Source organism: Gossypium raimondii, chromosome 5 (assembly GCF_025698545.1).
Source record: "Gossypium raimondii isolate GPD5lz chromosome 5, ASM2569854v1, whole genome shotgun sequence".
Classification (NCBI taxonomy): domain Eukaryota; kingdom Viridiplantae; phylum Streptophyta; class Magnoliopsida; order Malvales; family Malvaceae; genus Gossypium; species Gossypium raimondii.
This window is the reverse complement of record NC_068569.1, coordinates 55559961-55583435: the sequence shown is the minus strand read 5'-3', so window position 1 is coordinate 55583435 and position 23475 is coordinate 55559961. Positions and strand designations below refer to the sequence as shown.

General features: G+C 32.7%; 2 protein-coding genes and 1 non-coding gene across 3 annotated transcripts; 2 read left to right on the top strand and 1 right to left on the bottom strand.

The window, feature by feature from the left end:
- The first annotated feature begins 597 nt into the window (after positions 1 to 597).
- Positions 598 to 18445, top strand: LOC105768462 (DNA mismatch repair protein MSH5). The gene is made up of 35 exons (XM_052630528.1): positions 598 to 636; positions 1271 to 1302; positions 1520 to 1614; positions 1802 to 1882; positions 1961 to 2033; positions 2636 to 2699; positions 3266 to 3420; positions 3566 to 3667; positions 3766 to 3793; positions 3872 to 3903; positions 4000 to 4057; positions 4243 to 4329; positions 4532 to 4588; positions 9114 to 9215; positions 9296 to 9340; positions 9668 to 9745; positions 9858 to 9908; positions 10001 to 10082; positions 10210 to 10283; positions 10444 to 10543; positions 10930 to 11026; positions 11140 to 11235; positions 11363 to 11427; positions 11568 to 11626; positions 12042 to 12118; positions 12222 to 12308; positions 12818 to 12879; positions 12981 to 13042; positions 14144 to 14197; positions 14320 to 14405; positions 15082 to 15113; positions 15211 to 15234; positions 16753 to 16868; positions 16971 to 17067; positions 17997 to 18445. Exons 1-34 carry the CDS (start codon positions 598 to 600, stop codon positions 17040 to 17042), a joined length of 2424 nt encoding a protein of 807 aa, XP_052486488.1. The 3' UTR covers positions 17043 to 17067; positions 17997 to 18445.
- Positions 17953 to 22801, bottom strand: LOC105768461 (GDSL esterase/lipase At5g55050). Its single transcript, XM_012588381.2, has 5 exons — positions 22406 to 22801; positions 20651 to 20781; positions 19604 to 19834; positions 19090 to 19339; positions 17953 to 18219 (listed from the first exon to the last, which is right to left on the bottom strand). Exons 1-5 carry the CDS (start codon positions 22656 to 22658, stop codon positions 17999 to 18001), a joined length of 1086 nt encoding a protein of 361 aa, XP_012443835.1. The 5' UTR covers positions 22659 to 22801; the 3' UTR covers positions 17953 to 17998.
- On the top strand, positions 19876 to 19948 carry TRNAF-GAA (transfer RNA phenylalanine (anticodon GAA)). Its single transcript has one exon. It is a non-coding gene; the product is annotated as a tRNA-Phe (tRNA).
- Positions 22802 to 23475: the final 674 nt, after the last annotated feature.

Below are 23475 nucleotides of genomic sequence, written 5' to 3'. Positions count from 1 at the left end.
AAATAATATAAAATTTTATGTGTATATTTACATTTTATATTCTTTTTACAAAATAAGTGTGAAGTATAGGGTATTTTTTTTGTTTAAAATACGCTGATAGTCTCTATATTTGGACAAAGTTTTAAATTTAGTCCATGTACTTAAAAAGTTAAAATTAAGTCTTCTTACTTTTTATAATTTAAAATTTTCAATCTAATCATTGATATTGTTAATATTTTTCATCAAAATTTGTCAACTTGACATGTTTATTAAACTACTCTCATATAACATTGCATATGATTGACAAGAAATAAATATGTTAAATTGATAAAATTTTAAAAAATTACAAACAAAAATAATGATTGGGCTAGAATTTTAAATTGAAAAGCAAAAGGATTGAAATTTTAACTTTTAAAGTACAGGAACTAAATCTCAAATTTTGGATAAGTACAGGGACTAATATCATATTTTAACCATTTTTTTGTTACTTCAATTAAAGAACTAGACCGTTGAATATCCCGCTCAATCTCAAAGCATATTCGAGGCTGTACTATAAAAGAACAAAAATTCCCTCTCTTTTTTCTCATTAATTAGTGATCAAATTTAAGCGCCCAAACAATGGATGAAGACATGGATGAAACCGAAGCCCTCCCTCAGGTCCATTTGATTTCCAAGCTTAAAATGCCTGCGATTTTTTTTCCTTTTTTCTGTAAGATCTGTTTGGTTGCTGCGAAAATCTGAGGATAAGAAAGAAAGAAAAAAAAATGCAAAAAGAACTTGAAATGATTTTTTCGCTTGTTTGATTCGCTTTTTAAAGAAAAAAAAAAACCGAAACGCTCAACGTTCAAGTTTTAAAAGTTCTCTATTTGGCTATCTAAGGACAGGAGACCTTGATTTTTCTTTTGTTGCAGTATAGTTTTTTAGTTTGTTTGATTTTGGCTTTCATTGTTTTGATTTTATAATTTTCATTGCATTTTCCAATGATCCGAACAGAGTTGAATCAGATGTATATTCCAAACGACTTTTTAACACCTCAATCTTCGATTGTTCATTAATCCATTTGCTTAATTCAAAAAAATTCCTAAAGATTCAAATCATGCAACCGCGTTTATTTTAATGTAAAATTCTATTCAATACTAATTATTGACATTTGTTTGATCATAGATAATGCTACCTTTTAAGTTTTAAGTTTTAAGTTTGTTTTGATCCTAGGAAAATTTTGTTCCACGTAAAGCTGTTACGATTGATTTTCTTGCTAATGCATCTGTTTGGATGGATCTATATTATGCAGGTCTACATGGCTTGCATTCACCAGGGACATCGGTGAGCTTTATCTTTGATTTCGAGTTATTTTCCATTTCCTTATTGTGCCTTTAAAATGTAGAAAAGAAAAAGGAAAGTTTTAACAAGTACTGACAAGTAAGTGCAAACATGACATTAAGAAAGTAGCGGAGGTAGATTTCGTTAAAGCTGTTGATTATGGTGTAAGGTATCAACTGGGCGATTTTTTTTTTTTCGTTTTTCAAACTCTGTTGTGCAGAATTGGAATTTCTTACTACGATTCCAGCATTCGTCAGCTTAATGTACTTGAAGCTTGGGATGATGGTAGCTCAGACTTCCCACTGATTGAACTTGGTATGAGTTTCATGTCTATGAAAGGAACTGGCTTTTGAGGAAAAGTTCAAATTAATTAGAATTATCATTGCTTGCCTTCATAATCTTTTCTCCCATTTGCTATGGCTTCAGATTTTTTGTATTCGTTTAGTCTGTTTTTAACTTCTAATTGATCATATCTGGTTTTCTTTGTTTTGCTCAATTTCAGTGAAATATCAAGCCAAGCCGGTGATTATATATACAAGTACAAAAACTGAAGAAACCTTTCTGTCAGCTTTACAACGAAGTGGTAACTTCTGTTGGTTTAGTTGTTATATAAACTTTCTTATTAGCTTGTGAACTTTATTTACTCTCTAAAGTGATGCAGATGGGATGACAGAGACTCCCACAGTGAAGCTTGTTAAAAGTTCGATATTCACTTACGAACAAGCATGGCACAGGTACAAATGTATAGCATAAATGAACTGCTAGGATAACTAAATTTATAAACTAAAGCACTTAACTTGGGGTTCATTTTTGTGTCATTGGTAATCTCAAAATACTACACCCAATCCCAGCCCTCTACAGCAGCAACAGAAGCCCAAGATTCTTTTAATCAATCTCCCTAAAGATACTTAACCATATGGTTAACATTCATTGGATGCTTGACTGGAAAGCTCCTTCATCATTCTTTCATATGAAGCATAGTAACAAACTTATCGGAGATGTTGTAAATGGTTCGTTCCAGTATTTGGCAGAAGTCAACTAACTAATATTGTAATATGCACGTACATGCTTCATATCTGCCGCTGTTATGGATTGATTGGAAGAATTTATATTCACTCAGGACATTAGTTCTTATTGTGAACTTTTTCACATAGGACTAACTGTAGTACCCTACTTACTCATTTTATACAGTAGCTTGATTCATTTTATTTTGCTTTCCTAAATGAAATATCTTTCTTATCATTCATACCTAAAATGATATTCTTCGATTCCAGCTTTAGTCATTGATATTTCTCCTCACCTTTTTTTTTTCTGGTTTCTTATTTGCCTTTTATAGGTTGATATACCTTCGAGTAACAGGAATGGATGATGGATTAAACATCAAGGAGAGAATTTGCTATGTAAGTCATCTAAATATGACCCCCCCCTCCTTTCACACATGATTATTAACGCCACCTGTCTTTGATAACATAATCTCTTAACCAGGATACTCCATTAGCTGTAATATCTAATAATAATTTCATTTGCACTAAGTTCACATAATTTCATCGTTTAGTCATGGTTAAAGATTTTTATGCAAATTGTAAATATTTTTATAACATAGTGATGTGGAAGTTTCGAGGTTGCAGTGGAATATTATGAAAATACTACTTCATTCATAATTATTATATTAATGTAAATAGTTTAGAACTAAACACGATGAAAAAACAAGGCAATGTTCTGCTCAGTATAGCTTCTCTGTTTCAATCTTTGAAGAAATGAGATGTGTTCTTAACAGCATCCTGACATTAAGAAACTAAAGAAAAAAGGTTTTTTAGTATATAACCTCTACTGGCGTGTTTGATCCTCCTTTTTTGGGGTTGTCAATCCCAGTACTCTTTTCTCATTGCAGTAAGGATACTCTAGTGAGCATAATATCAGTTCTGTTGATATATGCATGCTCTTATTGCCTTCTAAACTATTGCAGCTAAGTTCAATGATGGACATGGGAAGTGATATCCAAGTTCGTGTAAGTGGGGGCCTTCTTGCTATATTAGAGAATGAAAGGATTGTAGATACCCTTGAGCAAATGGAGTCTAGGACTGCTTCAATTACAATCGATTCTGTTACTGAAATTTCATTGTATCATTTTATATGAATTGATCACAATGCTCACAGCACCTGTTCTTCTGATTTTTCAAGTCAAAATTTACGTTCTATTTGGAAAAATAACAATAGATTTAGAAACCAGAACTCAATATTGCATTCCTTGACAACTAAAAAATAGAGACAAGTTTCTTAAGCTTGATGCTGCAGCACATGAGGCATTGCAGATCTTTCAAGTAGATAAACATCCGAGTCATATGGGAATTGGTAGAGCAAAAGAAGGGTAATTACATCCATTATACTGCAAGTATAAGTTCTTTCTGGGTATACTTTTAGATGTTTTAACCTGACCATATCTCTAATAGTTTCCTTTCTTTTTAGGTTCTCGGTGTTTGGAATCATGAACAAGGTTTGTAAAGTTACTTTAATTTTCATATTATTGTATCTTTTCTCACAGTGGAATAATTCACTTTCTCTTTAAACTCAGTGTGTGACACCAATGGGGAGACGTCTTTTGAGGTACTCGATCGAACTCGAGAAATCTGTTAAATTATTGCTGCTTATATTATATCTAATCTAATCCAAACACTTGGACAATGGTTTTCTTTGCTATAGAAACTGGTTCCTCAGGCCAATACTCGACCTGGAAAACTTGAACAATCGTCTCAATGTCGTATCCCTTTATTCTTCAATCATATCTAGAAAGTGCTTGCATTTCCTGAATAAAAAATTCATTATGGTGGCATTTCAAACACATAATATCAGAACCTCCACTATCGTGAGGAATCCAATATATGGTCTTCCAGCTATAATCTTAATCTGTTATTATCGAAACTCATAGCCTTTAACAGGATTAAGATATCATTCTTTCTTTCGTCCGAAGAACTGATGGTTTCTCTATGTGAAACTCTGAAATCCATGAAGGATGTCCCTCACCTACTAAAGGTATGACCACTACTGTTTAATGTTTTTTATGGTTCCCTTACAATTCCTACGCGTGGAAAAATGAAGTGATTATGTTGCATTAAGTACAACTTTTTTCCTCAAAGTTTTTCATATTTTTGCTTTTCTGAAATGAAATACTTTTAGATGCTAACTCAGCCAATTTATTTTTCTGATGGATTTTTATTTTCTTTTCGTGTGGAAGAAATTCAACTCACCAAGCTCTATGTGTACAAGTAGTGACTGGATTGCTTTTCTGAAGGTATTGCATATTAACATTGCCATACTGTCATTTGATTCTCTTGTCTGGCAATTGATATATATCAAGATATCAAGTTATAGATCCGTTCTTGGTAAGATGATCGTCTAGATATAACATCAATACTTGAGGACTATTTTAATGATTTCAGTTTTGTAAAAACACTCAGAGGAAAAATTCTGTTATATTGCTACTACTTTAGTTTACAGCTTTATAAAGAGAAAAATAATCATTTTAAAGGAAATAAATCCTAATCCCTAAGAATCAGTAATTGATATCGTAATTTCCTAAGAATCGATGGCGAGATTAGTTTCTATTTACAAGAGATCACAATGATTTCTATCCTTAATTATAGGGATTCCAATACCATCAGATTTCTATCCTTAATTATAGGGATTCCAACACTCCCCCTCAAGTTGGAGTGTAGATGTTAATCAAACCCAGCTTGCCACTAAGTTCTTCAAACATGTTTCTGTTCAAACTTTTGGTTAACATGTCGCAACTTGTTGTCTAGTAGGTAGGTAGATGATGCATACTTCTCCGAGTGTACTTTTTCTTTTATAAAGTGACGATCTATTTCCACATGTTTGGTCCGATCATGATGCATGGATTATGTGCTATCTTTGATGACACTGGTTGTCACAAATGCATCTTCATAGGTCAGTAAAAGGCACTTTTAGTTCTCCCATAAGTCTTTGTATCCAAACTCCTTCGCATATACCATGAGATAGTGCTCGATACTCGCCTCTGCCTTGCTGCGTGCTACCACAGATTGTTTTTGCTCCTCCACGTCACGAGATTACCCCAAACATAACTACAATAGCCGCTTGTAGGCGTCTATCATTAATGTAACCCGCCTTGATCTGCATCGGTGTAGACTTCCATGCTTCGGTTGATAGTCTTCTTGAAGTCTGTGCCTTTACCAGAGTTCCTTTTAGGTATCTTAGTATTCTATATGCAGACTTCGGTGCTTCTCCTCGGGCATGCATATCTTGGCTAATAACACTCACATGAAGGCTATGTGCGGACAGTGTGAGATAGGTAGATGAGCCTTCCTACTAGATGTTGATATCTCCCCTATCAATTTCTTCTCCATCCTCATTAGTTCCCAATTTGAGGTTAAACTCCATAGGAGTTTAATTTGGTTTCTTGCCCATGAAACCAACTTCCGACAAGAGATCAAGAACATATTTCCTTTGGGAAATGAAGATACCTTTTTTCGACCTTGCTACCTCCATACCAAGAAAATATTTAAGACTCCCCAAGTCTTTAAGTTCAAACTCTGTACCAAGAAATTTTTTCAATCTCAAAATTTCGCTCGAGTCATTTCCTGTTATTATTATATCGTCAACATAAACGATAAGGATGCAGCATTTACCCTCTTCCGAGTGCTTGTAGAACATGGTGTGGTGCACTTTGTCCTTGAATGTAATTTCGCTAGTCATAGCTTTTTAAATCGGTGAACCATGCTCGTGGAGATTGTTTCAGCCCATACAAGGACTTCTTCAACTTACACACTTGGTCCTTGTTTTCTTCAAACCCTGGTGGGAAATCCATATACACCTCCTCATTTAATTCCCCGTTGAGAAAAGCATTTTTTACATCCAATTGAGTCAAGTGCCAATCAAGGTTGGCAGCAAGAGATAGCAGGACCCGAATGGTGTTTAGCTTGGCAACCGGTGCAAACGTCTCGTTGTAGTCGAGACCATAAGTTTGGGTGAATCCCTTAGCCACAAGTCGAGCTTTGTATCGGTCAATACGGCCATCGGGTTTAAATTTCGTAGTGAAAATCCATTTGCACCCTACGTTTTTTTCCCTTTAGGCAGATCCGAGACTTCCCATGTTTCATTGTTTTTGAGGGCCTTCATTTCTTCCATCACGGCTTGTCTCCACTCAGCTGATTCAAGAGCCTCTTCTATATTTTTTGGAATTTTTACAGAATCAACATTAGTCACAAAAGCTTTGTAAGACTTAGATAAATTTCCATAGGATACAAACCGAGAAATAGGATGTTGAGTGCGACTCCTTGTACCCTTCGAATCGCAATTGGAAGATAGATGGATGGTGACGGAGGTGGGACTTCGCCTTGTAAGCAGTCCTCGGTTGGAGATGTAATTGGCCTTCTTCAGTCGGTTTCAGGAGAACGATTCCGTCGGGAGTAAACCTGTATTTGCTGTTTTCCTTGATCAAGTGGCTGTTGTACTTCGGTGGAGGTATTGTCATTGGGAAGGACGGTGTTAAATTCTTGCTGTATAGGGGAAACAACTAAATCTGGGATAGTAGTAGTAGGATCAGGCGGTATAATGAGGAGAGTATTAAGGGTCTCATCTTCATTAAAAATCTCCCCCTGAAGATGAGATGCTGCAAAGTATGGTTCATTTTCAAAGAAGGTAACATCTCGAGAGACAAACATTCGGCGCAATGTTGGTGAGTAACACTTATAGCCTTTTTGTGTAGGGGAATATCCAATGAAGATACAGGTGTGGGCTCGAGGATCAAGTTTGGATTGATTTGGTTGATGGTTATGGACAAAAGCTTTACAGCCGAATATTTTGGCTGGAAGATTAGGGACATGAAATAGAGGGAAGGCCTTTAAAAGAGTATTTAGAGGTGTTTGGAAATTGAGGATCTTTGATGGCATTCGGTTTATGAGATAGCAGGCAGTAAGGACAGCTTCTCCCCACAAGTATTTTGGAACATTCATAGTGAACATTATGGCTCGAGCCACATCAAGAAGATGACGATTTTTCCTCTCAGAGATCCCGTTTTGTTGAGGAGTGTCAGGACAAGAGCTTTGGTGTATAATGCCTTGGTCAGAAAGGTATGGACTTAAGACAGAGTTGAAGTATTCTCTCCCATTGTCAGTACGGAGGGTATGTATGGTAGAGTTGAATTGGGTTCAAACCATTGAGTGAAAATTTTGGAATACTTTGGGTGTTTCAGATTTTTCTTTGAGTAGATAGACCCAACAGACCCTAGTATGATCATCAATGAATGTTATAAACCATCTAGCCCTGTAATATTTTTCACTCTATTTGGCTCCCCATAGGTCACTATGGATTAACGAAAAGGTTGGGACTAAATATGTGGTTTTAATGGGTATGGCACACGGGTATGTTTAGATAATTGGCAAATTTCACACTTCAAGGAATTAATACTTTTATTTGAAATAACAATGGAAGATGTTTTTCAAATACACAAAGTTTGATGTCCTAACCTACGGTGCCATAACATAATAGTGTCCTCTTTGCGATGGATAGAGCCAATCCCCTTGTGTCTGTTTTTATTCCAAATATATAGTCCATCATCAACTTTAGCAAGTGCCAATCATCCTCCCGATTTACTTCTGTATCACACAACCAATTGCGAAAATTCAACAAGAACATTTTCATCCTTAGTAAGTTTACTAATTGAAAGTAAATTACAGGACAAGTTTGGGACATGTAGGACTTTATCGAGAGAAAAACTCTCATCATTTGTACTTCTCCTATTCCAATACGGTGAGTAAGAACCGTCACTATGCGGATTCGGATTTGTTATGACAAGGAGTGTAGGTTTGAAACAGTGGAGTTACTGTCATGTGATCGAGGCGCTTGAATCGAGTATCCAAGGAGATTGATTATTAGATTCAAAAGCAATGTTGAGGCAGTACCTTGAATGGCTAGAGATCCATGAGTGGTGGGAGTACCAAGTATCTTATGGAGAGTCTCAAGTCGTGTTTTGTTAGCGAACATCAAAAACATCATCAGCAGTAGTGGAGGAATTAATTTCACCTTGAGTGATTCCCGATTGATATTCGAGTTATCTGTGATGTCTCGGTTTGAGAGAAAATTTCATTGATATCACCCATTGGAGGACTAAACCGAAGGAATTTTTAAGAAGGGAAATTAGAGAAAAAATTAGGATCGAATGAATCCTAAAGCCCTGATGCCATGTAAAAACACTCAGAGGAAAAATTCTGTTATATTGCTACTACTTTAGTTTACAGCTTTATAAAGAGAAAAATAATCATTTTAAAGGAAATAAATCCTAATCCCTAAGAATCAGTAATTGATATCGTAATTTCCTAAGAATCGAGAATCGAGATTAGTTTCTATTTACAAGAGATCACAACAGATTTCTATCCTTAATTATAGGGATTCCAATACCATCAGATTTCTATCCTTAATTATAGGGATTCCAACAAGTTTAATTAGAACTTATTGTTTCCTTAGCTACATACAACTTTTGAGTTTGAGAAACATAACCGTATGAAGAAATGTGGAGCAAATGGTTCTCAATTTCAGGAGTCATTTCAGTTAGTGATTCAATTTGAATTTGAGAAATGTGGCTGCATACAGCATTTGAGTTTGAGAAACATGAACTGTATGGAAAAACATGGAGCAAATTGTTCTCGGTTTCAGGAGTCATTTCAGTTAGTGGTTTAATTTTGTCCTGAAAGAATTATCTCACAAAAAGCATGGAGTTCTTTTAGATTTATGCTGCACAGTTTACCTTAATTTTCCAATCCTTCTTTGTTTTCTTGTAGAGTGTCTGTTCGCTCTTGCATGTGAACAAGATATTTGAAGTAGGTATTTCTGAAAACCTTAGAGAGCATATGGAGTGCTTGAACGTAGACATTGTTGCTAAGGTATCAAACTTGTTATTCATGAATGTCCTCTTTCCATTAGGTTGGATGTGAAATATTTATCTATCTGATCTTTTCTCCAGGCTAGTTCATGCCTCACCGCAGAGCTGGCATATGTCTATGAATTGGTTAGTCATTTTCACTTTTAATATTCATTGACAGGCTGATGCTAAAAATTGCTGCTTGGTTTAGACATATCCCAATTAAATCCTTTATGAGGTTTGACAAGGAGATGCTTTAAAACTGAGAATATAGTGTGGAAATAGGAACTAATAACCGATTATGCTACTTTCTTTTTCTCCTCGTGTCTCTTATTTTGCTTCATGTAGATTTGGTTCTATTTCTCATTTCAGTGACCTTTAAATAGGAAGAATATAGTCAGTAGAAAAATGCTGAGTTTTCCTGTTGCCTGCCTTATAACTTTCTTCTTTAAACTGACACATTCTGTGTTATAGGTCATCGGTGTTATTGATGTAAACAGAAGGAAAGAGAAGGGTTATGAGACACTAGTGAAAGAGGGTTTCTGTGATGAGGTTGGACATTAATTCTGATTTTTCTGTGATGAGGATAGCATGTTTTTTCTAGGAAAGTTTGTGTCCTTACAGAAAACTTCTCACCTTAGTGTTTATTTCCATCTGTGCGCAGTTGGATGAACTGAGACAAATATACGAGGAATTGCCCGAATTTCTAGAAGAGGTGCTTATTAGAGTATAAAGCATTTTTGATGAATTCAAAGTACCATTTGAGGTTTTCTACAGAGTTGTTTACATTATTTTGCATCTTCACAGGTTTCATTATTAGAGCTCAAGCAACTTCCTCATTTATGCAAAGAGAAGTTTTCTCCTTGTATTGTGTATATACATCAAATAGGTTGTTCTGTGTCTCTTCAGCATATCCATGTGTCAAAGTATTTCCTGTGATATTAAACACAATCTTAATATACTGGAAGTACATCTTAATTAACATTTAGCATGATAACCTTTGTTTGTCTGTCTAGGATACTTGATGTGTTTTTTTGAAGAACAACCCGATGAAATCACACAATCGAAAATTCAAGATCTTGAATTTTCAGTAAGTTGATGCATGCATCATATGGCTTCCTAAATTTGTAATTGTCTAACATTAAATTTTCAAGGCAAACTGAGTTGATATATGCATTAGATTTAAATGAATGCGAATGTTATTCCCATGTGTATCACATCTAATCAGAGAATATTCTACGAAAACTCAGTTCTCTGATGCTGACGGGGAAACAAAGAGATTCTTTTATCGTACACCAAAGACACGAGAATTGGATAGCCTTCTTGGAGACATTTATCATAAAGTTCTAGGTACGCTTTCTAATTTACTTTTAAGTAGTTAATGCCTGGTGTGTTATATGTTTACAAGTTTCATCTTGTAACCCATCTCAACAAGCTATATCCCAACCATGCTGCTGTTAGTGAAAGATAGCATAATTACTTAGTAGCGAATTTCTTTGTATAATTATGTTACGGTCCCTAGTTATGGATCGAGTCACTGCACGATTTGTAGGGAAATCATTTGACTTAGCGGGGCTTTTCCATGTGCTTCTGCCACGCAAATGACCTATAGTGAACAAGTGGAACTCGTTGAAGGGAATTCCAGAGTCCAGACCTTAGACTCGTTGAGAGAGAGATATAATTATATTATAATTATTTGACGTCTAACAAATTACTTCTTAAATTCATTAATGAAGATATGGAGAGGGCGATTATCAGAGACTTGGTCTTACGTGTACTAACATTCTCAACACAACTGCATAAGGCTGTGAACTTTGTGTCTGAACTTGACTGGTAAGAATTATAAAAGGTTCACTTTATTTCTATTTCACATTTTCTTCTCTCTGCAAACATGAATGTGTCTTAGGTAACTATACTAAACATAATATCTTTCATGTTGATATTAGCTTTTTGTCGTTGGCAATGGTTGCTCGCCAGAACAATTATGTGAGGCCTACTTTAACCATGGAGACCACTCTTGATATACAAAATGGAAGGAAGGAGCCATCTACTTACAATTTCACACTTTTTTTCATTTAGAAAACCTCTTAAGAGATCTTATTATTAGAATTAATGATGTTTTTCTTTCTTTTTCCAACAAGCATTAACAACTTTAGGCTTCTGCTACAGGCATGTTTTGCAGGAAATGACAGTGGATACATTTATCCCCAATGACACAAAGATTCTTGATGAAGGTAAATTGAGTTAAAAGTTTAACTGTAACATGTAAAAATCTCAGGATAAAACATTTAATCAATTAATCACAAAAAGCCTGTTCCAAATATTTCATTATGAAATGGTTTTGTCCAAATCTACAAGGTTCTGCTATTTTCAGGAAGGATTCATATCATCACTGGTCCTAATTATTCAGGGAAAAGCATCTACATAAAGCAGGTCAGTCTGGTGTACTTTTCTAGTAGAAGCATATTTGTATTAAGCACGTGCTTGTTTGCGCATATTTGCTAAGTTTTGATGGATTTTTCTATGTTTTTACTAGTTTCTATGAGATTCCTTTTGATCTCCAATATGATTGTGTTAGAAAACGTTATCAAATTTGTTTGTCCTTAAATAGGTGATTGGTGAAAAATAGATTATGTTTTTATTTTCCTCCTGCATGACATGACAGTACTAACAGAACTTATTTCTCCTCTTTGTTGGCTGTCCGTACAGCATTTATTTCTTTATTGGATGATTAATTTGAAATTTTAAATCCATGATTATTTGAAAATAACTACTTTATTAGCCTACATAATCATCCATTTAAAAAGGTTTCAAATAAATTGCACTTACTAAATTATGGTTTTCCTAGGTGGCTTTAATTGTTTTCCTTTCTCATATTGGAAGTTTTGTACCTGCTGATGCTGCAACAGTTGGATTGACTGATAGGTATGAGATGCGCTTGTTGCTAATTCTTCCTTAAAACTAAAATTGCAAATCTCTGTTAGTAGTTATCCAGTCGGTCAGTCAACCATATTTCCTATTTTCATAGGATATTCTGTGCAATGGGAGGCAAGCTTATGACTGCACAACAGTCCACATTTATGATAGATCTACATCAAGTGGGAATGATGCTAAGGTATACTAGATTAGAAAGATAATGATGGCTCCGTAGTCTCTCATGGAATGGCATGTCGTGATTAGGGATGGTAATAGATAGTGCGGATTTTGGATATTTGATTTGCATTTTGCAGATTCAGATTTGGATATTTTAGTTACTATTTGCAGTGGATTCAGAGTGAATGCAAATATAAACCATGGATATTCTTTATTCAAATCCGTTTCCTTTTTCAAATAATGAATTCGGATATTCATATTTCGAATCAACTTTACTTTTGTGGGTAAGGGATTCAAATTCAAATATCCTAATTGGTTATTCGCTTTACTTTTAAAATTTGTACTTTAAATTTTGACTTATTAAATTCAGTTATTTAGCATATTTGGATATGCTGCATATAATTTATTTAATTCGAATTCAGATTCAATGCTGATGAAAAAATGGACTTGGATTTGAAAGCTTATTTGTAAATACGAATTCAGATATTATAGAAATTGCTTTTTAGTGCATGACGTTGAGAAATTTTACAGGCAGGCAACTTCAAGGTCTTTATGTTTGCTGGATGAATTTGGTAAAGGTACCCTGACAGAAGGTTGGTATCTTCCCTTTAACCTTATCGCACGGATATTTAATGTCTGGTTTTGCAGTACTACAAATATATTCACTGAGTTATCCTATCAATTTGTAATTTAGATGGCATTGGTCTTCTTGGTGGGACCATAAAGCACTTCGCCAACTTAGATGTTCCACCGAAGGTTTTCTGATCTACTCTTCCTCCCACCAAATTACCGCCTATTGTTATAATCTGAGGGGTGCACATTAGCTCTAACTTATTATAGTCAGAATTATTACTATCTACTAGACACTGGATGTTAATGTAACCATTTTCAGTCTAAACTTGTTTTGCTGTGATGTGGAGTAGCCCTATGTTACCCTGACTCTTCATCACTCCTAAAGTATCCATCTCTACTATGTAATTGAACATTGGTTATTGTTGAGGGGAGGTCACACTCTCTCTGAGAGAAGTCTTCTAAGTGTCATCCGTTGAGAGCCGACAGACCCCTCAACAATGGAGGTATTGTGCCTGGAATGTTTGTGCTCGATTTTATCCTGTTTTGTCTCCTAACTCCGCGGAGAGCCCTCAACAGGTTCACGGGGTGAGAGCACCTCACCCACCAAGGAAATGTGAGCATTTGGCCTTGGTGGGCTAACTCAAGTGGTACCATTCTGACCCACTAATGCCATACAAGGGCATGGGTTCGAACCCCACCAATGCCAAATGCTCACATTTCCTTAGCGGGCAAGGCGTTTCCATTTCGTGAACCCTTTGAGGTCTCTCTGTGGAGTCCAGAGATAAAACTTGCGCATAAAACCAAACATAGACATCCTGAGCACAATATCTCCACCGTTAAGTGGTGCATCAGCTTCCAATGGATGACACTTCGAAGATTTCTCCTAGAGCGAGTCTGATCTCCCCTCAACAGTTATAAAAGTATGATCTTCAAAACATATAGAAAAACTTGAAGAAAAAGTTAAGCATATTTATATCAACATTCACCCTTGAGTTTGGGTAACATAGGTGTACTCTCATCTGGAGCTAAGCACTAAAACTGCAAAGTGTTTTTCTTAGCCTGTTTAACTACTTGGCTTTATCATTTACTACACTTTTTCCAAGCTCAGGGAGGCATACACATTATTTGGCTGTAGATTTAATGAAACATAACATTTACGGTGGTTAACGAAGTTAAGAAAGGATTTAAGCAAAAAACAGAGTGCATAGTGAATGATTGGCTGTGTATTTACTGTAATAGTTATCGGTAAATTATTGGGATTATGAGGTAATATTGTATTTGCAGGTTCTGGTGTGCACTCACTTGACTGAGTTATTTAATGAAAGTTGCTTACCAAAGGTACACATTATTGCATACTTGCTGCACAATTAAATGGCATATTCAGCTAGAGAAAAAAAAAAGAACATTGGCCTTTTACCTTTATTTTTACTCAAAATTTTCCATTCTACAATCATTTTCAGTCCGAGAAAATCAACTTTTACACCATGAGTGTGCTACGGCCTGACGAGAACTCTATAAATGTTGAAGACATCATCTTTCTGTATCGGTACAGTTCTGTTGCATTTATATCACGTTACTGGAATCACAGTAACATGTTAAAATCTTCCATTGATGGCTATAACTTTATACCATCTAATAGGCTTAGAAAGGAGGAGATGACAACCTAGGACCCTTACAGATTTCTTGCTAGTGTTTTTCTAAGGGTTAATATTCTATTTGGTCCCTGAGTTTGGTTTCAATGTTTTTGGTACCTATGGTTTTTTTTGTCCCAATTTAGTACTTGAGTTTAGCTTCAATATTCAGTTTAGTACCTGAGTTTTTTCAATTTGATACTTCTATATTTTTTTACTAGAAAACATTTGTCAAATATTCATTGGGTCACATGATATCGTTTAGACTAGGTATTAAATTGAACATTGAAGCCAAATTCATGTACCAAATTGAACCTCAAAGCCAAACTCATGTACCAAATGGTATAATAACTCTTTGTCTGGTCTTAATTGTTACCAAAGACCAACCTAGCTGATTTGGAGTGTTAATATACATTGTATTGAACCACCTAGATGTATCATAAATAACTTCATATTTGCAGTTTTTGGGTCAGACCTAGACCTGTCCATGGGCCGTGGACAGGTCTCAGACCTATTAATTCCATTGTCTTTATACTTTACATATAGTTTAATTTAATAATCAAGACAACAATTGCATATGCATTCTTGCAGGTTAGTTCCCGGACACGCAGCTCTGAGCTATGGTGATTTTTTCTTTATTATTTTTAGTTTATATAACTTGGGGATTCATGATAGAAATCTCAACTAAAAATCGTATGGATTACTTCATATTTCCTGCAGGGCTACATTGTGCATTACTAGCAGGTATGTTTCGAATCTCCTAAAACTGAGTTTGCTGCTTTCATCACTATATGCATAGAGATAGTTAAAAGCATGTACGCAATTTTTTAATTAGGCATAATGATTTATTTGATTTTCTAATTTTATAAATAAAAAAAAGTTCTTCATGTAATTTTTTACCTCTTTTAGTTTTTGAAATTATGTTGTTTATGAAATCACCCCATAATGGATGGAAAAATTAATGTCGGTTAACTTTTACCACATAACATCACGTCATCAAATAATTAATTTAAAATTTTAAAATTCAAAAATTATAAAAATTATTAAATTAATTTTTAACATTATTAAAAATATATAAAAATTACAAAATAAATATAAAAATATTTTTAAATTTTTAATTAATTAATTAATTTTTGACGTGGCATATACGTGGATAGGCCTTAACTTTTTAATCCATTTTAAGGTGATTTGACAAATAATGCAAAATTAATGGCTAAAGGAGGCAAAAAATTAAATGAGGGTTAAAATGAGTTTTTTGCAAAGTTAAAAGACCAAATAAGTCATTATGCCTTTTAATTAAGGTAAAATGTGCAATCCAGTCCTATTTGATAGAACTGAGTGATATAATTATGGTTAAAATATGTCATAAGTTTTGTACTTTTTAAAAATTTAGAATTTAGTTCATTTACTTTTATTTTTAAGAATTTAGTCCCTCTACTTTTTAGATTTCAAAATTCAGGTTCAACTGTTAACACTATTAATTTTTTGATTAAATTTGTTGCTGTGACATTTTAAAATAAACAAAAATACCCACTTGGTAGCCATGTAAGTAAAAATAATAATGTAATTAACTTGAATTTAATAAAAATTTAATAATGTTAATAGTGGATTTGAATTTTGAAATTTGAAAAATAAAATGACTAAATTCTTAGAAATAAAAATACAAAAACTAATTTTAAATTTTTAAAAGGAAATGGTTAAAGTATGTCATAGAAAATTTGTTAAAAGTACTAATAAGTATGTCATAGTAAATTTGTTAAAAGTACTAATTGAAGATCGTTTAAATGCTGACGTGGAGTCTGATAAATTATATTCATTTACTGCTTTAGTTCTATTTACAGGTCTCACTATTAGATTTCACAAGTCAATAGACGATTTTTCATATACACCAGTATCAATTTTATTTGCTTGCATCAACATCAAATGTTCCGTAGTATAGCTCTATTACTTGGACTTTTTTTTTTTAAGTTTTCATATCTGAATCTTTAATTAGATATATTGATGTAGAGATATGATTTTAAAAAATTCTTTAAATACATTAAAAAACTTTAAAAAAATCTAATGATATTTCTGTAGGATACATATCCGTCACCCTGACACCTACACCCGAATGTAACATAGTTGTACAAGACTAAATTGCTATTCTGACCAAGATTACTTTGATACTTTAACCACATACAAATTTTTGAAAGCCAAGTGAATCTAAAAACCTAAAATTATTGATCATGAAGGAATTGCATGATTCCTCTATTCATCATGTAGGTGTCCCAGATGAAGTGATTAACAGAGCAACATTAATCTTGGATGCTATTGAAAATAATAAAAACGTGGAACGATTATGCAATGAGAAAATATCAGCCAAAGACCAGCAATATAAGGTTCTACTTTCACGACTTAAAAAAAAAAGTATAAGACTATCCTATTGTTTATTTCATGTTTTTATTAATACATTCTGTCTCATTGATTGGGCCTAAATTCAGACTGCAGTTGAGAAGATGTTGGCCTATGATTTACTCAAGGGTGACCTCAAAGCCTTCTTCCAAGATATATGAATACTTTAATTCTAAATCATGAAAGGTATGTCCTTGCACTGGCCTGTATATTCTTTAGTTTTGGTACATTTTACATTTTGGCTGTTTGGTAGTCTGAATACGTAATACAAATATAACACGACATGAAAACAGAAATATCTAAGTTTCCAAAAAGTTAGGATATTAAATTTTTATATAATAATATAATATAAAAAGTTATTTATACTTATCAATTGAACATCCATTAGAACAAAGTTACTCATTGTATATTCTGAATTTAGAAGTAAAAGGAAAAAAACCCTTGATGGGCTCTTATGTGTCAATTTTCATACATGAGTATATGTATTTTGTTAAGTTCTTATATATCTAAGGATCATATACTTTACCCATATTCGAGTATTTGTCGAACATAGATATCTAAAGATACACGTATTTTGTCATGTCAGAACTGTGTCCGACACTTTGACACTCTCTTTATACAAGTATTTGTGCTTCATATATGTCAAATATGAATATGTGTCAACTTTCATACACAAATATATATATTTTGTTAATTTTTATATAATAAAGGATCATATACTTTACTCATGTCTGAGTATTTGCCAAATATAAATATTGCATACATAGTTCTTTGTGAAAACAACCTGTATTCTCAGACCAATAAAGAAAACAATGAACACCTTAAGCAATTTTAGTTGATAGGTTATTTCATTTTCATCACATTGTATTTTTATTTTTATTTTACTTCAAATAACACAGCATTCTGTTCAACACAATTTCATTGGATAAGATTTATTTGCTATGCTTTTTTTTCCCTAATATTACATTGATACATCTTTTTTATTTTTATTACCAAAAGAACAAAAACATCAGTGTTCAACATTTATATCGAATAAATAATCAATTATATATTTGTACTAAACATATACTCTTATTTAACACTTACTCATATTATATTATTTTTATAACAAGCAGAGTTAACCCGAAACTAGCTGCCGAACATTGATTGGGACACAATATTGAGAGGGACCATCAAAAAGAGTATCCACAACAATGCCAGTGGTTGCCTCGGTTGGATGATACAAATCCCAAAACATATGGTCTGTCCTATTGGAGCATTGTGTTACAAACGGTAAACAAGGAACTATAGCTCTCAATTCACCAAGTCCACAGCAAGCAGCTTCTGTCTCATTGAACCCTGCTCAAAAATGGCAAATAAAAGGGTAAACTCTTCTATCTTCTTTTTTTTTTTCCTTACAAAAAAGAAGAAGACAATTAAGACAAAAAAAAAAAAGAGGTTAAATACCTAATTGATCCTTGTCCTATAGGTTGAAGAGCAAATTAATCTCTTTATTATAAAAACTAGCTATTTAGTTTGTCTATAGTTAATTTTGAAGCAAATAAGTAGAATTTTAGATCGTTAATTAGAATGTTAAAAATTACTTGTTTTGTTTTAAAATGAGATTAAATAATAACATAACATATCATATATTTTTAGAGTGCATGAATAATATAATATATCAAAAAATCAATTTAACTCTTATTATTATTTTTAACTCTAAAATTAAAAAATATATTCTTATATAAAATTTAAAACCCTAAACTCTCTTTAAACCCTAAATCTTAATCTAATCATTTTCCTTAAAATTATAAATATTCTAAATTTTAGCCCACCCTGACATAGATAATGAACCTTAATTTGTTAAAATTATATTTAATCGATCAATACTAATTAAAATTAAAATATTATTCAGGAGAATTGTTCTCATGTTAAAAGTGTATGATATTCTTTTGAAACATTTTTATTAGATGCGTAAAAGTGAATTTTAGAAATTACTCTAATATAATTTAAACTCCAATCTAAAACACGACAATTTAATATTTGTTAATATTGAACTTTATCATCATTTACAATTTTACCTATTGATTTCAAAATGAAATGGACGGTGATTAAATTCTTCATTTTATAGTAAAAAAAATATTAGTTTGCTCCTAAATCTACAGCAAGACTAGATAATTTAAATAATAATAAAAAAAATAAAATAAAAATAAAGGTGGTAATTAGTACCGTAAGTAGATGCGTTTTGGGTGATGGTTTGCATGATACCATAAGTATCAAAGAACGAGTAGTTGAAGCCTCGAAGCTTGGATTTTAATTCATTCAACATTGCCTTTAGCCCATCATTGTACTTGACAGCCCAAAAATTATGTTCTGCATTGCATCCATGGCTTTTGTTTTTAACTCTTTCTACCGGGATGCATCCTATGGCTCCTACACCACCCAAAAAGAATCTCCGTGCACCCACTGCGTAGAGTCTCTGCCAAAATAGTAAAACTTAAGATCAAGTTACAAAAATAACACACATAATCCATGTATATAGGTAGATATGTAAGTTCGAAAATTAGATTATATTAACTTGAATTTAAATTTAGCTAAATTCAAGTTAACTGTATAAACTCAAAATTTAAATTCACCTAATCGAAATCTTAAATAATTAAACTTAACATAACTCAAATCAAAATTTAATTGGTAAGCTTGAATTATCCAAATTTAAAATGGTTTAAGAAAGTAGTTAAGTTACCATGAGTTGTTGTTTGAGAGTGGTAACCATCAAATCTACATATTGCTGTGGGGTGTTCTGCTTTCTAAGATTTGGAGATCCAAAGTAATCGAAGAGATCGTTACTCCCAATAACAAAAGCGAAGAGAGATTTTGACGTGTGATTTTGTGCTGCAGAACTTCCCTGCTTCATCAGGATTTTATTCAGCGACATGAAATCGTCCACTTGGTTTGACAGTGGTATTGCCTGACCCTGTCACATTAAAATAATTTAGAAATAAAAAATATCAGTTAGCGGGGATAGCTCAGTTGGGAGAGCGTCAGACTGAAGATCTGAAGGTCGCGTGTTCGATCCACGCTCACCGCAGTTATTGATTTTGTTTTTGTTTTCAACAGCCCAGTGTGGGCTCAAGCTATTCTTAATAATTTTGTAAGCAAACACAACGAAATTAGGCCGAACAAATAAAAAGGCCCAATTAGTTCATTATTTACAAGTAGATGGGTTTATGGATACAGCTGGATTTAGGTAACACTTTTGATATTAATAAATTTTAAATTTGTTCAAAAATATGAATTTAAAATTTATTTAAATTTGTTTATATTTGTAATTGGTTAACTCCATCCTATTTTAGATTTCATTATTATTTTAAAATAAATATTTATTTTTAATTTAATATTAAAACATTTTATTTATTTTTTATTTACTAAAATTTTATATATAGATAACTTAACTAACAATATAGTATTATATATTTTATATATTTAATTTGTGTTATAAATTATATAATATATAAAAATAATATAATATAATATAATCTATTATAAAATTAAAAGGACCAGGACAAGTTTGGGTCTTTTAAGGTTTGAGCATGAGTTTGGTCCATATTTTTAATAGACCTAATATTTTTGTACAAATCCTTGCAAATTTCAATAGATCATTAGGTTTGGGTGAATAACTTGATCCATAAACAAATATATATATATATATATATATATATATATATATATATATATAAACAAAGAACAAAAAAAAAAAAAGAATACATCAATATGTGATTTTCCAACTTACAAAGACATGATCGGTGCTGTTGAAGATTCCGGCACCGCCCGAGGCGAAGCTAGCACCGGTTAAGTGGGAAGTAATATTGTTGACTGACAAAGAAAGATAGGGTGGTGAACTTGGTAACCCTAATTTTTCAGCTGCCCAAAATTACATACAAATCAAATGTTAAAACACATACATGTGCAGATATGAGATTTCATTCTCCACAACTTCATTTATTTATTTTAAGAAAGTTCCACAATTTTATTTGTTTCACCGAAAATAGCTATAATTAAATGTATTTGATGTTAATTATTTGGACAAATAAATTATAATTATATATAATTTTTTATTTCTTAAGGTATCTCTCGAAACAAGCCTAACATATTAATAGTACATGCACACGGAGAAGGTGGGAGTTAACCTTAAAATGAAGTAATTGTTTTTGGATCCCAAAATTTATAAAATTATAATTTAATCCTCAAAAAGAATAAATTACAATAATAAAATTGAATCTAATTTTTATAAAAATATGTGACTCAATTTCGACCCCTAAGAAATTTATTTATGTGCATGCATTATAAATTAAAAATTCTAAGAACAATCAAACCCATGTGATGGTCTGATGATCAAGGGTGTTTATTGTCCATGTGTAGATTGGGTTTGAGTTGAGTCGCGCTAGTCGCGTTGGCCTAACTCATAAATAAGAGGGTAATGCGCTTCAGCGCACTCAAACCCACGTCCTCCTACATTTATGTTAAATGTATTTATGTACTATAATAATAAATATTTTAAGACATTTATGTATTTATTCTGTTTATATCATTTTAATGTCGTATTTTAATTTATTTCTGTCACGTTGTGTTTAATATCATTATCATGTGTCCCAAACAAAACGTCGGCATTAATTTATTTGAAATTTCTATATTTTTCTGTCTTATAAAAAAAAAAAGGGAAATGTAGAGACAGAAACGTGAATGCCATGAATTTAGCAACAAAAGTTGGACAGGAAGGTTTAAAGGGTTAATTGCATCCAACATCTTTAAATTATGGTTATAATTAAATCGGTTTTTAAATTTTAAATTTTTTAAATTTAATCCTTAAAGTATCAGATTTGTATTAACAAGATCTTTCCATTAGTTTAGTATTAGTTGGAGTGTTAAATGACCACCCAAATATGATCTGGAGCATTTTAAAAATGCATCAGATCCAAACTATCCGTACAGTAAATAAATACGTGTTTATAGTTTGACCAACATATTTTAAATATGCTCCATGTCGAATCTGGACCAGGGTTTTAACGCCTAAACTAATGACCAAGTCGAATGAAAAGGGCTTAATTGATACAATACTAATATTTTAAAGATTCAATTCTAGGGCGAAGGCAAGACTATCTGCCCCATTAACATGGTGAAATTCTCCCTTTAGCCCCTTTAAAATTTTATGAAATTACAAATAAACATAATGGTAAAAATATACCTTATCCCCCCCCCCCAAAAAAAGTATTCAATTTTAGCCTCCTTAAATAATTTTCTAGTTTCACTCAAGTTTTAAAGTTCAAATATCAAACTAAGTTTCATGTAATAGTTTGAGGACGTTTGGTGAAATTAACCCAAAAAAGAATCTGTTTATTAATTTGCAATGCATGATACTAGCAGCTCTTCTATCCCTTTGGAGCCGTACAACCATTTCTACCATTCATTCATGAGTTTTATATATATATATATGTATAATCTAAAAGATTGAGTTTACTTAGTGAAGTAACAAAAAGAAGCTACTTACCAAGCAAATCAGCAGCATTTTTGCCATTACAAAACCTTCCGGTCGGTTTTCGGGTCGGAAAATCGACACCGTTGTGTGGAAAATTTGCCTTAGCGAATGAAACAGGTAAAAAATTGTTGTTCCCGACATCAACCAACGAATCTCCGAACACATACACCGCCGGCACCATTTGAGCTTTCAATAACTCCATTCTCCAACTCAATACACATATAGTGAGGAAGAAGATGAAGTTATTCCCATCCATTTTCACCATTACTAGGGTTTTTCAAACAAAGACCAGAAAGAGAACTCTCTCTTTGTTTGAAAAAAAAATGTTTAAGGTTTGATGGGTGAGGAGTGAAATGAATGATTGTGCTTTTATAGAAGGTTTCAAGGGTGATAGATTCCTTAGGTGAGGACTGAAATGAATGATTTTGTGCTTTTATAGAAGGTCTCATGGGTGACACATTACCTTTTTTTAGTTCAAAAGTGGATTTTAGATTGTCTTTCATGACTGAAAAGGTGGGAACCTTATTGTGAACAAGTTAAAAGGTTATGACTTTGACCCTTAAAAATGGTAAATATCACATTTAGATACTTTGAAGTTTATGAAATTATAAGTTAGTATAATGGTAAAATTGCATTTTGATCTTCAAAGTTCTCTTAAACTAATTTTCTGCCTTCGCCCATAATTTTGATGCCTTGGGTTTAAATCTTCTCAACTTATTATAACGCATCAATAATCGATTCAAATGTTTAGGTGTTAACGGTGAATTTAGTTTCACGCCTGTTTTACCATTCATGAATATTAAATCGATCTTTCTGTAGTAATGGTTATTTATTCCTCTCAAAAAAATCATTTTCACGATTTAAATCACCATTCAAAACTAACTCTTTCCGTGGTTGTGATTGTTCTTCTTAACAATATCATTTTCATAATTCGAATCCGAATTCTCTCCTTAAAAATCCGATATATCTTACGCTGTACCCAGAAATTACTTGTTTATATAAATTTTGGTATGGTTTTAATTATGATTTTTTAGGGTAATAATTAAAAAATTATTAGCAATATATGTGTTTGAAGAATGATG

Coding starts and splice junctions, on each gene's coding strand:
- LOC105768461 (XM_012588381.2), bottom strand. CDS start 22,658: ATGGTGAAAATGGATGGGAATAACTTCATCTTCTTCCTCACTATATGT. Junction 20,782..22,405: donor AAATGCTGCTGATTTGCTTG/GTAAGTAGCTTC, acceptor AATTTTGGGCAG/CTGAAAAATTAGGGTTACCA. Junction 19,835..20,650: donor ACAGCACCGATCATGTCTTT/GTAAGTTGGAAA, acceptor TTAATGTGACAG/GGTCAGGCAATACCACTGTC.
- LOC105768462 (XM_052630528.1), top strand. CDS start 598: ATGGATGAAGACATGGATGAAACCGAAGCCCTCCCTCAG. Junction 12,119..12,221: donor ACAGTTGGATTGACTGATAG/GTATGAGATGCG, acceptor CTATTTTCATAG/GATATTCTGTGCAATGGGAG. Junction 13,043..14,143: donor ACTTAGATGTTCCACCGAAG/GTTTTCTGATCT, acceptor TTGTATTTGCAG/GTTCTGGTGTGCACTCACTT.